Source organism: Streptopelia decaocto (assembly GCF_964273445.1).
Source record: "Streptopelia decaocto genome assembly, chromosome: 8".
In the NCBI taxonomy this organism is placed as follows: Eukaryota; Metazoa; Chordata; class Aves; order Columbiformes; family Columbidae; genus Streptopelia; species Streptopelia decaocto.
This window is the reverse complement of record NC_138662.1, coordinates 7,833,597-7,851,157: the sequence shown is the minus strand read 5'-3', so window position 1 is coordinate 7,851,157 and position 17,561 is coordinate 7,833,597. Positions and strand designations below refer to the sequence as shown.

Here is a 17,561-nt window from a genome sequence, read left to right as displayed (position 1 = left end):
GGATGCAAAGTTTCCCACCACACATATACTATTCATCTTTCCAATCCATTGTGCAGTTCATGGCTGCTCAATTCACAGCTCAAGTCCACGCTAACTTAAGCAACACAGCCCACAGCACATTCTGCTGTGCCAGTTACCATTTCCTTCCTCATCTTTCAAGCATGGTTTAAGAATAAAAGTGCAAATATTTAAACTATAGCATTGTCAGTTTTTTGCTGGTATGCCATTAAGCTGTGTTACAATTATGGAAATAAAATACATTTTGTCATTTTTTTGTATCTCCCTTTGGCTGTGCTGAATATCCTTCAGGACAGCAAACTACAACAAAATGGCAAAGTGCAAAAGTAGCCACTGATAGAATGCAACTATCAATAGTCAAAAAGAGGACAAATCATTTTTATCGTACCTTGGATCTGGGTCAGCCAATCAGGTTGATTATAATGCTCTGATGAGATAGTTAATGTGTTCAGAAAAACCAAGACAATAACAAGCCAATAAAAGGTGACAGATTTCACTGCAGCTCTACATTTTCTTCTATTAAATCGATTCCAGCGACGCCAGCGTCGACTGAAAGTTCAAATAAAAACAAATTTATTATTATACAGAAAACACACATGAACTTAAGGAGGGTTTCTTCGGTGTAGAAAACATAGCGCACAATGTGCGAGCAGGTGTATTTCTATAAATATGTGCAAAATAGTTCAGATGGTTGTGTAAATTATTACCAGCTGCAGATAGGGAGTCCTAATTTGTTATTCCTTTTTTAGATTTCATTATCGATTTTTAAATGTAAACCACAATTTCTGGAGACTCTAATTGCCTGTGACATAATTAGATTAAGCTGCATTTAACATTTCATTGAGTAACAAGATGTATCTCTCTTCCCAAGCTCCATATACTTCATATCAGTAAAGAAAAGCCAATGAAGCAACTTACAATTCAAAATTAAGAAATCTATTGGGTTTGTACTGGCACATCCAGTGTCTAAAATTAAGTCTTACTTTTGCTTATAGTACTTCCCTTCTGCAATCATACTTGAAAATAGAAGCTCATATTACAAAATATTCCTAGCAAGTGAAAACAGAGGCATAAATACTGGCAAAGCAAATTGAGGAGCTTGATTTCCAAGAGTGTTCACAGATACTTCTGTATTCACCAGTAACTGTTAGGAAGAACTTTCACACAGTAAAATTTAAAGTACAGTAACTAAAGAATAATTATATGAGATCATCATGATGTGTAAATAGTCACAAGGAAAAAAAAAATATAGAGAGAAATACTGACCTGAATTTGGATTTTGAGATGGTTTGACTAGAAGGAAAGGAAAACACACTTTTTACAATATGGAAGAATGATTTACACAAATTTGTTCTCTTTAGAGTTTTGCAAAAAAAATACATTGGAATTACATACACATAAAACCAAACTTTTAACAAAATGCATCATGAATGCTGAAATTCTATTGTCTATTAATTATTTTCTGAAATAATATTCCTAAAGCTTTACAAATTTTCTAAGCGAAAGGAAATATCCTTCAAAACTAAACAAACTGCTCATGTAGAAGCTGCTTGGAAGTAATGAAAATGTCAGCAAATAAATACTGAACACCATGGGATATAGAAATACTCCCATACACTCAGTTATTGCCTAAAAAATATGTTTTCTGCAGATCATGCACAATTTTACAGAAAACATTTATTTTTATATGTCACATGGGGCTTTGTTCTTATTATTTTGGACAACAATAATATTTTATAAAAGCTTTCAGGAAAACATTACTCCACTGGAAGTTTAGCTGAATTGGTTTGTATCTTCTTGAGAATTCTAGGAGTGCTTGCATGCTGTAATAATTGAACTAATATTAAACTACTAAAGGCAAAAAAAACAACCTCAAGCGTCACACAAAACTCGACTATTTGAAAGGAGTTTTGCCTAAATAAACAACAGGGAAATAAAGATTCTTTTACATTTTGAGACAGTGAGGGTGGGTACTTGAGAACAGTCCGTGTACTCACCATAAGCTCCCACAGCATGCTGGGGTCTCTCCTTCTCCGCTCACGTTCTCTGTGTTCACTGATTCAGTTTCGCTGGTGGGCATGCTTGCTGTTAGGAGACAGAAATGGCTTTAGACTGACAACCGAGCAAGGCACTACACAGAATGTGATCTCCCATTCTATTGCAAGAATGCCTCCACTTTCTCCTGGTCTAATGAGAGCTTGGAAGACCTGAGAACTAGCAGATGAAGTCAGATAATTCATCAGTCCTCCTCTTATAACAAAAGAAAGCACACAGAATTCCAGAGTGTGTTGTAGTTTGTTGGGTTTTTTTTCTTCTCAAAGATTCAACATAACTGTTGAAGATGCACTTTAACGTAGAAGAGTTTTGCAACAAAGAGCATGCTGCCCGCAGGAAAGAAATAAACCTGAGATAGATTATGTGACCTTTCATTTTAAGAAGTGTTCTGTTAACATTTTGGAGGTGCTTACCAGTGTAAGTGCTGTTAATATGCTGGCTAATTCCAAGAAATGGCATCACAGTTCTTCTGAAAATAGGAACTATCACACTCTGATCATACTGACCACTCTGTGCTTTTCCTTCCATTATGAATTATCAAGGCAAGATGCTAGAAAGTAGCTGTGCCTGCAAATACTATATGAACGGACAGGAGCACTGTGGATGGCAGAATGGGCATTACAAAGGATGATGAGAATTACTAGTAATAAAAAGGGGATTATTACAGTTGTTGAACAGTGAATTACTGTACATATAGTGGATCATTACTGAATAGTCAGCAATTGTAGCTAATGCTTTTTCAAACAAAATTCATTTGCAGATTGGTCATCACCATTTATCTTCAAATTAACTGAAATATAGGGAGAGGACAACATATGTCAAAAGGTGTTAGGAAATAATGAACAGCCAAAGTTCTCAGTACTTCCTAGAGGAGAGCACTACTTCCATGTCTGCAAAGCAATCACGAAAGGAAAACCACAGGATGTGTGTGATGTGTTTCTCACACGTGTGTTTCAAGTTTATCAACACTTCCCTTCTCTAAAAGCAGTAGCTAGAATCCAGTTCCTCAGAAAGTGTCATTCAGTGTCACACAAATTCTATTTGTTTTAATACATGCCAAGTATTTTTTTTTTAAGTGTAATATAATTTTAATTCAAGTTTACCTAGACTTGATGTGTTAACCCACAGTAAGAAATACCGGCCCTTTTTGAACATGATTGCATGAAGAAAAACTAAGTATCAAGGAAAAATAAAAATCTTTGTCCCTATTGAAGCCAACATCAGTTCTGTGAATTATTAAATACAGCCAGAACATCACTCCCTATCTCAGACAGGCCTATTGCTCTAGCTCTGTTAGTGACTTGCAGGTGCTGTGTTACAAAAATGTAAGAGGAAAAAAAGAAGGATACACAGTTCAGTTTATGTTAGAAACTCAGCTATCATTATACTGTAGAAGATGACAGAAACACTGAGAAAGGCACCATGTGGCAGTCTAGGTCCAGCAATGCTAGCGAGTCATGAAATCTTTAGCCAGAAGAAAACTGCAACAGCACTGCATGACCACAGCCAGTCTTGCTAATGCAAGCAGCCTGGCATGTCTTGAAAAGATTCACTTTTATGACCTCAACGTTTTAAGGGTGGTGTTCACTGAGTAAAGTACAGCACAAAAAATTAATGTTTGAAAGACCATCTGATCTCACAAGACCAGCATTGAGATCTTTAAATTGGTGCTCCAGTTTTCAAAGGAAGATAACAAATTTTCTCTAGTCTTTATTTGCCTTTTGCCCTTCTTTTACTGCAGTTCTTTTGGGAAGGTTATCTAGATTTCTACATAGTATCAGCTCTCTTCAGTTATGGTAACTGGTTTCAAATGAAAGAATGCTTGCATTAGCAATATACACAATCCATATAGTGTGTAGCTTAATACTTTCCTGAGTATACAGAAAATAGGTCATTTTATTTCTGCAGATAAGAAATCATTTTTCTCATGTTAAAATGTTCACTATTTACTCTAAAAAGTTTTCAGATTTTGGAGCAGGGATTTTAAACCCCACTCCAGCACATAAATAATGCATAGCTATGAGCAAGTCAGTGTCCATCAGCACTGATATGCCAAAACCAGGACACCAAGCCAGCAGGAGCTGGAAGAAATAAATTCCTTAATCCTACAATATGACAATTTAGTGTTAGTGCAGAATCCAGAAGCAGGCTAAATTAAACCCTGAATAACTGAATTCTGGTGTCAAGTATCATCATTAAAAATGTTTTCCTCTATAAATAATATAATTAATATTTTAAAATTTGGTTCAAATTCAGCTATGCATTTTTGATCCATAGGCTGATCACATTTCCACACTGATACACCTTGGATAGCCTTCTGGTTACCCATGCTGAAGGAAAAGAGCTGCATAAGTGGAGTGATCTGCACAGTTAGTCAAATACTCAGTAATAGTTACTGGAGAGAATCTTACAACTATTAAAAAAGGTACTATACTGGCAAAACTTTAGATCAACCTTGCAAAATAGTCATCCTTTTTCTGCTAGTAACATCCAACCAATTCCACATGCTCCAAAATTTTCTGAAGTCTTTCTCAAATCATTACATGGATTTTCTGAATCCTCTAGACCAAATCTTTGAGGCAGTCAAACAGGAAAAGAGAACAAAAAAAAAAACCCAGAGAGGCAACATTATCATTGCAAATTCATCTCAAATTTTCCTAAGTCTGCTGTATGCCCAGAAAACACATCAGAAAGGAGTGGCACTATCTATTCTGACTGTGAAGCTCCCCCAGGGTAAATTCAGTTTAAGGAGGGGGCTGCCTGGAAGATGTTCTACATGATACTCTAGTGAGGTATCTGTTTTCATAGTGCAGATTTAATGTTGATACACTGTCAACAATCATTCTTATAGGCTTCTCTTCTTGGAAACTCAATGTAAGGTTGAATGGTATAGCAGTGGAAGGAGAGCAAATTAACTAGCCTTTATTACAGAAGCATCACTGAACCAACCACTTCTAGCCTGAAGGATGACATTATGAATCTTGGCAATGTTAGTATACTCTACAGATGTGGTGCTTTTAATAGAAATAGAGGTAGAGGTAATACAAAGAAAAATCTTTAGGGTGGGATTTCTAATCCAGTGGTAGTCCAAGTTTGAGCTACTCAGAGAAACATAACAGTCTCATAAATACAGTAAGAAATAGACTTAGGCCACAGACTTGTACTTTGGAAAAATCCTACTCATAAAAGGTACACCTGCCCTGCAAGACGGATGAAACTAAGTCAGGGCACACATGCTTCAGAATGCTTTTGACTAGCAAGGTCAGGTACTAGTCACGAGACAGCATTTGCGACCAGTAGACAACAGCGAGTTTCCAGCCTGTTCCATGCAGCTTTATGACTGACATCAGAACCTGAACCTGTCAGATTAACGGCTATGTTGAAACACATATCCAAAGTAAAATTGCAATGACTGTTTTTCAGCTATTTTTATGGAAAAATTATTCCAGCTGTTAAGCTGTGCAATGTATTAGACAATATATGTAACAGTTACACAAATACTTTCAAGTAGACTTCAGCATTGGTAGAAGATGAGTCCATCAGGTCCTAGCAATTGCTGACTTAATATTCTACATTTTGTAAAGTAACTGGATGAGAATTGTCAGCCTCAGTCTGAGCCACAACAGTGATGCTTAGGACAGCAAGGAAGTCAATTGCTCTGATAACTTTTTTGTAGGATTAAAACTAGATCTCCTAATTACTATGAATGTGATTATGTCAAATCAAAGCATTTGCCCGTATTAAAAGAGTGCGCAGATTTGAAATAACTACCATAGTCTAAAGTCCTTGTCCATCTGCATTGTGGATGGGGAAGAAATTGAATGAGACACAAATTACAGAAGCAAAACCGTCAATAACAAGAGGAGATACAGTAAAAGTTTGTTATGTTCTGTCAAACTCTACATCTGAAGTATTAAAAATAAATAGTAAATATCATCATACTGTTCTAAGCTTACGTTATGATCATTACAATGCTTGTAAAATACTTTGATTAATTTCTTCACACCTGAATTAAAACAAACAAACAAACAAACAAACAAACTTACTTTTTAATCTGTTTCACCTGACTTTTGAAAACGAAAACATATGTTTCAACAAGAACACTCATGGACAAAGACCCTTCAGGGGAAATCTAAATGGATTAAAGCCTGTGCTTTAGGAAGGTAGAGCACTGCAGCACCAGCACATTTCAAACATGCACTTCAAACAGCACAACTGCATGCACAAGCATCTACATGCTAAAGATGTATATGCCTTTGTTATAGAAAACACATACAATATTTGCTTTTACAAGCTATCACATCAAATGCAGTATTGGCACAAAAGAAAGTTCAACTGCAAATCAGAACATCTTTTACCATGTTTATTGGAAGAACGACCAAAGCAGCTAAGTCTGCTTTTCTTCTTTTCTTCCATTAAATCGGCCAATGTAACCCCTTCGCGTTACGTACATGTAATCCCAGCATTTACACAGTAGATGGCAGCAGTTGCAGCACAAAAAATAAAAATACGTCCACATACACAACACAAGCAATATTAGGCAAAACAAATTGAAATTACCGGCAGCATAACTAATCAGAGCAAAATCACTCACCTCTCAGTGATTTTTGCATTTTGAGCTGAACTTGCAATGCTTTGAAGTCAATGGAAGCTTTTTCATTGACTTCTGGGTAACTAGCTATTGGTTCATACTTGCAAGGCATATTTACAGTTCTAGTAGTTGAAAGGTATTCCACTATTCAACAGCACTGAATATCTGCCCACTATCAGCAACAGAAATGTATAGATACAGCAGGTTCATACATAAATGACTTGACTTAATGACTTCTCTGGTCAGAAATTTTAAAATGCTGTGGTTGAAGAAACCTAAACTACATTTTTAAAGGATTATGTAAGAAGCTCTTAATCACTGATTTAACTGCCTCTGAAACCTGTACCTTTTCTTGCCATAGACGGAAGAAATCTGCATCCTAAACCAAGAGCTCCTCCACATCGATGAAGAGCATGATGGTGATCTTCCATCACCATAAATCAGCAGTAAACTTGATCATACACCAGTTTAGGTATTCAAAGTAGGGAGATGGTTGCCTAGAAGCCTGCAAATAATTGCTCTGCCTGTCTTGGGAACCAGCCCTACCTTATGCTTCAAAGACAGTGCTAGAAACACATTACCAGTATATTTGGACTACATTTATTTCCTAAGCTCACTAGTCAAGATTATTAACCTGGTGACAACTAGCTATATTTAACCAGACTCCCAAATGCATATCTCATTATCATAAGTATGCTCCTAACCCAAAAGCTTCCCATGGAATAACTGGAGAGATAGTTTGTGCTCTCATCACACCTCCCCAGGCAATGTGATGTGCAGCAGAGCGTGTTTAAATGCAAGGAGGTGGAGCAATTCAGCCACTCTTCCTCCTTTACACCCTGTTGCAGCTGATGTTAAAAATTAAATATTTAAGCTTATGTGCACAAACCCAGAGGAGTGCTAGGTGATTGCTATTCACTGGAAATTTCTACTCAAAATACATGTGAATGCCTGAAATAAAATTCTTGGGATTTGGATTAAAGTTCTTTTAATTACTTGCCTATATTCACTCTGCAAGTCTCCTCCAACTCTTAACTTACCCTAAAATTATGTCTAAGCAAACAGTTCAGAGCCAAAAGCTCTCTCAAACTCAACAACTATGCACACAAGTATTTTTGATTTATGAAAGACCTATTTTACTACTTCTGAAAAGTACTATAGTTTAAAACAGCAGGTCACAATAAATTAGCAACATCAGAAGAAAAAGAACAGTAAAAATTTATTATTTCAATAATATTCCAAGTTGCTTTTGACAAACAACTTGTAGATGCATTTTCTTATATATACACTCAATGGCATCTAAATGAATAAATACCATGACTTTCCAGAGTATCACAAGAATAATAAGGTGATGCTTACCATTAGTATATATATTGAAATTTGGACTTCAATATTATATTAAGTATTAAATCATAAACTATATCCTGAATTAATATTCTCATTTATGTAGAGCACTAAAAGTTCTCATGAAAATTTCACTGCTATGTGAACATGCCTAGGAGGCTAAAATAATCTCTACTAAATTTTTACACAAAAATATTGCTGTTACTTGAAATTTCTGACATAAAGTAATCAATTATAACTTTTTACAGTTGTTGCAATGTCATGAAACTAACTTGCTTCTTTATGTTAGGACTTGACCTGACAGTCAGAAGCACCTGAGGGCCACTACAGCATAAATTACCTTTCCCATAATACACTATATACTACTGTTGAATAAATACATTTTAAGTAAGTGATAATTATATTTCTAGTGTCAAACAAAAATCCCACAAGATTTCATTTCACACTCAGTTAATTCATCTAGTAAAAAAGACTTTTATATAGTTTTATTGAATACCAGAAAGACCCAGAATGTCCTTTCCCTACTTCAAAACTCAAAAAAATCCTCACTATTATCACAAGGTTATTTATTGACTGTAGTTTTGGCTGTATTTTGTATAAGCTTTTTGTATTATTATTATTATTTCTATTGCATGCACCTAGAGGTAAACACATACTCTTCTTGACCGAGGATTTATGTTGATACTTGCGTAGTTTGTATGCACTAACTTTTTACAGAGCACAAATAAAGCGAAGTTTTTAAGTCTCAGTAGTGACTGAGTGCAGACAATGATTTGCACATGGACAGCTGAGAGCAGAATTTTGTTGTAAGGTTCTGAATTATCTTCCATGACTAAGGATCAATATATTAATGGACATGATCACTGTTCTAACAAACACTTTTGCAGACTGCAAATCAGAAAGCAACATCAGACAGGCTGCACTCACTCCAGTGTAACACCCCTAAAGGCAATCGAACTGTCCCACACAGTAGTAGAGAGTAAAGAACACATACTGTTCCGCTTCCCTTCTTCATCAACCTCTTCATCATTCTCAGGGTCAATGTCTTCTGCCTGTGTAATCCAGTCTAAATACCCCTTGAGATCTTCTTCAAGTTGCTGTTTTTCACGCAGTTTCTGGAAGTCCCCTCGGGCCTTGGCTTTTTCTCTTTCCTTGGAAAATTCTCTATCAAATTCAGATAAAGCAGAAAAAAATACTGATTGTCAACCTCCCAGGCATTTTCACCTAGGTCTGGACGTTGCAGACTAACATACCGACATAGAAAACAAACTGAATAAACTACACCGAAGATTTGAGAGCTTCTTTGAAAACAAGACAGTGATGCAAAGAAGTCATGGCAAATCCCTATCACATACAACAAAACCTTCAGAGCTTTTATGATTTAATTGAAAATTAAACAGTATTCTTGACTCTTCCCATTTGGGAGGAGTCCAGTCTCCCCCATTTAGTTATGTGCTCTTCTATACAGATTTTAAAATCAATTTTATCTAATGGCTATGAAGACAAATTGACTTGCAGTAACAAAGCAGTTTCAGAGAGTTGAGTATTAGTCTCAGTGAAAAGGAAATTCTAGCAGCCAGTTCCAAAATCCTTCTTCTTCCAGCCACAGTTTTTTGGCCATGTGCAAACATGCTTATTTCAGCACACAGTTCACAGAATTCCACTAATAAGTTCTCTCTTAATTATGTCATGCATAGACACCTGTGATGTTCGAGATCTGGATATTTTGCCCATTTGATCTCTGTAACAGAACCTAGAAATCCTGTTCTCACAGACAAGAAATACATCCTTTTGTATAAATTGAATCCTCTGTCTCATTGCTCCCATCTCAAGACAATGTATCTGACTGTCTGTCTAGATTAGTTCATGATACAAGTCAATCCCTAAATTATCATGGAAAGAGAATTAAAATAATTAAGTCATGCTCTCTGTGAAGGAGGTTGGACAAAATGGCCTACTGAGGTCTCTTCCAACTTGAACTGCACCATGAATCTGTGATTCCCTTAACGATACATAACTCAAGACAATTATCGAGGAAATTCTTGCACTATGACATTTCATAAGCTGGCATTATGCCAACATCTGGTGTGATACACACCTGCAAACACCTAACTCCCTTCACTAGAAGGATCAAGCATTTTCCAATTTCTCTGAATATCAATATGCATGATTAGGGGTAGGCAAGCAGCTTTTGAACTGTATTGTAATTATATACTGATTCAGTATTTAAAATTAAGGTTATTCTGACTAACCTGTTAATCTTACAATAGGGTTGAAATTAAACGTCAAAGATGGCTGTAGTTATTCTATTTATTCTGAATTTGAAACATCTTTATCTATTGTGAACTTTCACTTTAAAATGACCTGGATGTGGCATGTGAATGTGTATATTGGTGGGGCAAGGGGCATTAATTGACTAAGCTGACAAAATTGTACTCAAAGGGCTGTTGTTGACTATGCTAACATTCATAATGGTCTCTCCACTAAAATGTGATTTAAATTAGGCTCCACCCAAGCTCCAAACTGAAAAATCCTGAGGAGATACTGTTTTGACACCAGCATATGTGAAATAAAAATCACGCCTATTGCTTGTAAAATTTCAGTTTAAGAATAAAAAAATATTTCAGTAGTTTTCATAATGCATAGGATGCAATGAAGGTGTTTTTGTCCTAATTTCAAAAACTAGTAAAAGCCAAGCTTACTACTGTCTCATATTTTAAAGGACAATATGGTTTAAAATTAAGACTTCAGGCTACCAGGGTTAGAAAGAGCTTTTTGCAACTCTCCGCTTCTGAAGAATCTTACAAAGCATGTCTGCATAACTTGTATAACAACACCTTGTATAATTACCTGTTTTCCTTCAAAAATATGTTTTCTTCGAAACAGTCTATTGCTACCTAGATGGAGGCCATTCAGTTTTTGATTTTACTGTAAATGCAAATAAATCAGACTACCCAGTCCTAGCCAGCCTAATTTTGATCTAGTTAAATATGACTAAAAATTGTAGCATAAGACAATTTCCTATAAACTGAGTAAAGCTTCAAATTGCAGCCTTAGTATCAATAACTCAGTCAATTGCACCTGCAGCAGAAAGGAGACATGACTTGCAAAATAAAGCATTATCTGGAGACTCACCACCACAATTTAACTTGCTTTTAGTGATAACTAAGCTGCTACACAAAATGCAAGTTTTACTTCTAAAAAAAATTCCTTGTCTCCTTGCAGAAAGATGATCTCAGTTCTCAGTTTAGGCACGGCACCATCATCATCAATGGTCGCTCAGGCAGAAGCATATCAAATGCAGGTTTTGAGTTCATGCTTCGATAGTCTGGGGCAATCGTTTTCATGCCAGCTTTTTATTTCTTCAACAGAGTAAAATAACTCCTGCTGGTATGCATCAGCTGGGAATGGCTTGATGCAACAGGGTGGAGGTGGCAGCAGGGAGTACCTACTGGGACTCAATTACAACTCTCTGGTTCTCACATCTTAACCTGAGGCAGCGTTAAGTTAACCAAAAATCCTAAGAGGACAATTTGATTAAATCTGAGTACCTGGTATACTCTCCCTTCTCTCCATACTTCAAGGAGATAATAACTAAGGCGACACCTATACTGGCCTCTTATCAGTTGAGTGTTCTTCCATGCTAAAGGCTAGACACTTTTCATATGGGGGCTTGTGCAGTAACATGCATGTTGCTCTATCTCTTGTGCATCACTAAGCATTGATGATAGGAAATAAATGGTTGCCTTCAATGTCTAAGCATAAACCAGGACACTAATTCTTCATTGGCCATGTTACATTGGCCCTTTTGTGCCACTGCAAATGCAGTAAGAGAGAAAATTCATCTACTCCAGAATGCAACTTACTGCATGCAGGGTTTGGTAGGTGGAAAGTGTTATGCTGATGCTATATGTAGAACTGTCACCCAGACATCCTAGACTCTCATTTATTGAGAGAACAGCCACATAATAACAAAAATGTACTCACAGGAGTACAGTGTTGGCCACCAGATTCACAGAAGAGGTTTCACACAGTGGTAACCATACCAACCAAAAAAGTGGCAGAATCAAAGCAGAGAACTCAAACTGCTCAAACTGTACAGGTAAGCATGGGCAACAGTTCACAGCGGGGTGCAATGTGTAACAGATGTAGAGAGACATAAAAAAGGTTAAGTAACATCATATCTTTAACTACTGGAGATTTATATACATCCTTGTTACCCCTTATTTTAGAAATAATAAAAACTCATAGGCTGAACAGCGTAGAATTATTTCTGCAGCACAAAAGTTCTAGCAGGAATTTTCCTTGAGCAAGGAGTACTGAGTTCTTGATAGAGAGATGCAAATTGTATTTACCTACCCATTGTCATTTCCATACAGATCATTAACAACTCACAAAATGTAAATTCAATGGCTCCAGCACAGCGTCTGTGTACTAACGGCCTGTAGAGCAATATTGTGCCAGCATGCACATGAACGCAAAGGGATCATTTGTGGGAACAACAAGATAGGGAGCAATTTGATAGAGTAACAAAGCTGAAATTTGATGTTTCTGTTATTATATCTGCACATCAAGATTTGCTCATTCTGTCCAGAGTGGAGACATGCCTGGCTCAGGACACAGTGGATTTCTTGCAGTAAGAACTGGCAGTACTGAGGGCAGGACCATACCCCAGAGTATATTCAACTCCACCACCATGAAATGCACTGTCAACACAGTTTTTGAAACTGATATGGTTTGTTATCTGCCAGGAGCTCATTAGCAAGCATCTCACAGGACTAAGCCCTAAGAAGCCTTGGTATGATCAGTTCAAACAGGACTGAAACAAAATCAGTTCCCTTCAAGCATTTTTTCAAGACCACTGAACTACTCCCGTTGACTTAGTGGTCTCTGTCTAAAGCAGCTGGTTAGAGTTACTGCTCTATACAGCCAAAAGTATTTGCTGATTATTTATTGTTAGTAGTATATTCGATTGATCAATCAAGGATAATATTTCCTTGTTATGTATCTGTGTTTAGTTTTATTTTTACCAGCCACACAGCAATCAAAGGAATCCACTTTAGCTCAGAACCTGCTGAGATCTAGAGCTGAAGTCCCACCCACTCCTCTTTTTGTACGTATATTCTGTTTATCTGTGTGAGGGAGTTAAGTTTTTTATCCAGAACTACTATTTTTTTATTTTATTTTTTTTTTTTCTAAACTAAGCCTTCTCTCTGCTGTTCAAAAGCAACACTGTCAAAATCAGTTCATTTCCCTTTTGCTGAAAGACTATGGATGGCAGTTCACTGCTGTTTTCTATTTGGTGCATTATTATTCAAATGTCTTTTTCTATTATTTTTTCCATATACACTGTAGACAACAGCTCTTAGGTGTATAAGCTTATCTGTGCCAACATGTTTTATTTAACATTAATTGACAGATACTGCTGTGAGATTAGCATGGATGAGTACGTACCCTTAGCTTTTAGAATCATTATGTACATACATTGCAACTAATACTGTGGGAAAGAAATGGAAAAATTAACATTCTCTTAGTAACCTGCAAGACTTGCATGTAGGAGGATGTATGTAAGGACCTGTCAAAGCTTATGCTTTGCTGTCCTTTAGCAAGGCAATAAATTCAATGTACAGAGATTTATTAAAGTATGTTTGAAGGGTCTAATGCCTCTAATGATACGGACTGTCTTGAGGAGTAGATTATCATGCATCATTAAAAGCCATGCCTCTTGATAAATAAGTTATGAAGTTTTATAATTTATTTTTGCCTCTGTTCATAGTAAAACAGTTTAATGCATGCTGAATTACTAGCATATTTATTTTAACTTTCAACATATTTTAAAGGTACTTTCAGGGTAGATGAGCATCTCTCAATACCCTTAGTTTTTTAAGGTTTAGCTCTATTTGTTAACTTTTTAATAACCTTGACTTTACAATTTCTAACTTAACTTTTTCAGCTCACTTGTCTCTTGCACCAGTAGTCATTATATGCTGTGGTCTAGAATATTCGGAGGAGGCCTGTCCTCAGGTCCCAGTTTCTGTTCCCAGTATTTCATGACTTCAGAGAACACAGGTCTGGTTTATGCCTGTTATCCACACTGTGTAACCGAAGCTACATGTAAAAGCAGATTCTTGAAGCAGTCCACCACCCTTCAGAGAGCTACAATTGCTCCTCAGTGGTAATTTCTGTGCTATTCCACCAAGTGTGAAGTTGCCCCAAAGATGCAATGTCTAATCCTTGCATCATAAGCAGAGGAATTTTTACAAGGAAAAAAAAGATGCTCTGGTATGTCTCACAGACTGAACCCACTCCCTGCTGCTAGCTCAAAAGACATAGCAGTCAAAATAGAGTGTGACCATGTCATGATCACCCTGCAATTTTTGTAGGAGCTAAAACAATTATTTGGAGCCACATACAGCTTTACATTTGCAATGTGAACAAGCAAAATGCTGACTAGCCCAAGATAATGAAAACGCAAAGATATCTGAATACACCTATGGCACCTTGCCAAAGGTGCAAGCATTTTGCTCTATATTTCCAAATATTGAAATAATTCAAAAGTGCATTCTTATTCTGAAAGATCAGCTGGCAGTTCCAGGTGCCCAGCTAGATTCCTAAGAAATTCACTGTGCTGAAAGAAGTTACCAACATCCACATGTTTTGAATCACATTTCCAAACAGATTTCCAGAGACATTTCTGGAGCTGGATCTACAGCCCATTTTTCTAGCATGTTTAGGGAGGAGCTGTTTGTTAACTCTGTTCTCAGGCCAGAACTACAGCTTTCTTCAGAGATCTCTGTTGAAGTTGCATCAAGAGCCATCACAACAGCTCCTTCCCATAGCCACATCCAGAGTTGGCTCTAGAACAATTTCTAGAGCACTTTCCAGAAACAGACCTTAGGCCAATATTAGAGTCCCTTCCCAGAGTGGAACTAGGGTCATCTCTTGAGGTCTTTTCCAGAGCTGGACCTAGGTTCAATTGCCTTGACATTTATTTGGGATGAATTTAGAACAAGTTCTGAAGCTTTTTCTGGAGCTCTTTGTAGAGGCTGTTACCGGAGCTGCTCTAGAGGGGTTTGTCTTGCAGTCCCTTTCTAGAGCTAAATCTAGAGGCCCTTTCTGGAGCACATGTCTAGAGCTGGCTCTAGGACAATTGGTACAAGTCATTGTTGGATCTAGAGTCATTCCTGGTGTCTTCTTTAAAGTTTGCTCTGTAATTTCTGAGATAGAACTAGACCCTGAGCTGGATCTGGAGGAATTTCTAAAACCTGACCTGAAGTCTCTTTTCTAGAATGCCTTTTCCTATAGAGTCCTGCAAACTGAAATAGCTTTTCAACTAATAATACACTTTGAGAATAATGTGAATACTACTAGCATCTAATACAGAGTAAAACAGAGTATTTTGAAAAAGCTGAATTACCACAAGCCAATGAATTCTCACCATCCTTGTTATTCAAGGCAATAATTAGAAAAACTTTTACAGTCTGCTTCCATGCAGAAGTTTTAACATTTAACACATGCAGATTCCACACACATATTATTCCTATTAATTTACACATCTGTTATTAAAAATATGAACTCTATCATTAAGAACTTCGCCTTCAGTAGGCAGAGCTGACATGGATTACCAGGAAATACTCACCTTCAGAAACAGCTAGATATAAAACAAAAGATCTCCCAAATAATCATTCTCATCCATTCGTACAGTATCTAAATGCATCAAACATGCAGTGCACGAGAGGCATTACAGAAATACAAAGGGGCAGATGGTCACACAATAACAAAGGAGTGCAGAGAGAATGAATGAATATTTTAAAACTGCAAACAGATCAAAACAGCAAACAGATTTAAATATACACAGCATAACTTGATATTACAGGGTGTAACACTGTCATACAGAAAATATGTATTAGGCATTCAGATTCCACTTCCAAAATCTGTATGCAAAGCCATGCTTTTCAAGTAAGTTGGCATAATTTTTTCATTCTTGAAGTTTAATTGGTTTAGTAAAATTTATCTTTCTTTGTGATTTATCATAAACCAAGTTTCATGCTATGATCTGAGGAGCATAAAACGTAAAAGCTAAAAACTCTTAAATAAAAAACAAAGAATGCATGTGTTGCATATCCAATGCCTGGCTTGGAATGAAAAATATTAACTTTCTACTAATGACACATCCATAGGTTTTTACCCCTACATCACTTTTACCTATAAAATGTAGACAGGTAGGTCTAAATAAAAAATACATGAAAAATATTTATTATTTATATACAAATGGGATTTAGTGATCCAAATAAATCAGTGTAACAGTATTTCACACTGGCCCTTGTCAGAGCTTCAAACAAATACACCAGGACATTTTCTTCACTTATGTAGCAAACACTAGTTTGGTATGATAGGCATCTTTTAGAAAGACTTTTTTGCTTTCTCCTTCCAATCTCAATGTCAATTGATGATATTTATTTATCACATCTCAGTTCAGTACTATTATTTTCTTCAGCATAGAAAACAAAAAACTTAAGTGTTAGGAAGGCTCTTTCACATATTTAGGGCAAACATGGATTCAAACAATTCGTCAAGCACCCTGAGCACTCAAGTGACACTGCAGTTAAGTGACACCATGGCAGAAAGTTGAGTAATAAATGAATTTAAGGAGAGTTCACATCACACTTGACACTGCCATTTCTGTGCACGGGAAATCAAAGCCAGCAAGGCTTCTCAAGACCATTAGAGCTCTATGGATCAAGCAATACCTAGAAATCAGGAACTCAAGGACAAGGGGCATATATCCCCTGTATTGTAACAGCAGCTAAAGAACAGCTCCATACTCCAACAAATATCATATGTATCATAATTTTGCAAACCTTATAAAGTATTTTAAATGTACTAGATCAGATGTAAACCTTAGCTGTGAGAGTCACTAAATTTCTAAGGCTTCAGCCAAAGAAATTAACAAGTTCACAAAATACCATATCTGGCATTACTTTCCCCACAACTTATTTTTACAAACATAAAAATCTGAAACCAATAACAATTAGAGTAATGCAAGGGGAAAGGGGAATATTTAGTTAACTGTTACCAGAGGACACCTTCATGCAACAGGAAAAAAACCTAATTGCTGCTTATGACCTTCTCAAGGGTCACAGAAAGGAACTGTGAAAACCTAATCCTCTACTGGCTTCGGTAGGAAGTCTAGTCACAAACCAACATCAGGTAACAGTATCAAAAGAAGAAAAAATTACACCACAACTTCCCTTATTTATCTGTCCTTCTCTTTCTTATTTTGTTTGTCCAGTGACTGTGGCTGTGACATGAAAGCTGACCCCTAGTTTTGCAAATTTACACCTTTGTCCCTGAATAAAACAAATATGACTGTATAAATCAGACTTTGCAAGAGAGGTCTTCGAAGGAAGAGATTAAATCTAAAGATCAGCAATGGGTGTTTAGCACCACCTCTGCTTTTACACATCTGCTTTGTAAAGTGATTATGACAGCAAAGTAAAATTATGCTTTCCCTAGTTTTCTGCGTGCAATGGTAATCCATCACAGATAAATG

The 17,561-nt window shown here is 36.6% G+C and overlaps 1 protein-coding gene across 12 annotated transcripts in view; it reads right to left on the bottom strand.

Moving 5' to 3' along the window:
• Window positions 1–17,561, bottom strand: part of CACNA1D (calcium voltage-gated channel subunit alpha1 D) — a 176,501-nt gene that overhangs the window by 76,263 nt on the left and 82,677 nt on the right. For all 12 annotated transcript variants that reach the window (XM_082059732.1, XM_082059737.1, XM_082059738.1 and 9 more), the window contains exons 9-12: window positions 9,003–9,172; window positions 2,016–2,103; window positions 1,285–1,311; window positions 407–567 (exon numbers count right to left, since the gene is read on the bottom strand). In XM_082059732.1, the coding sequence (XP_081915858.1) occupies window positions 407–567; window positions 1,285–1,311; window positions 2,016–2,103; window positions 9,003–9,172 (446 nt within the window). The remainder of the gene's footprint in view (window positions 1–406; window positions 568–1,284; window positions 1,312–2,015; window positions 2,104–9,002; window positions 9,173–17,561) is intronic.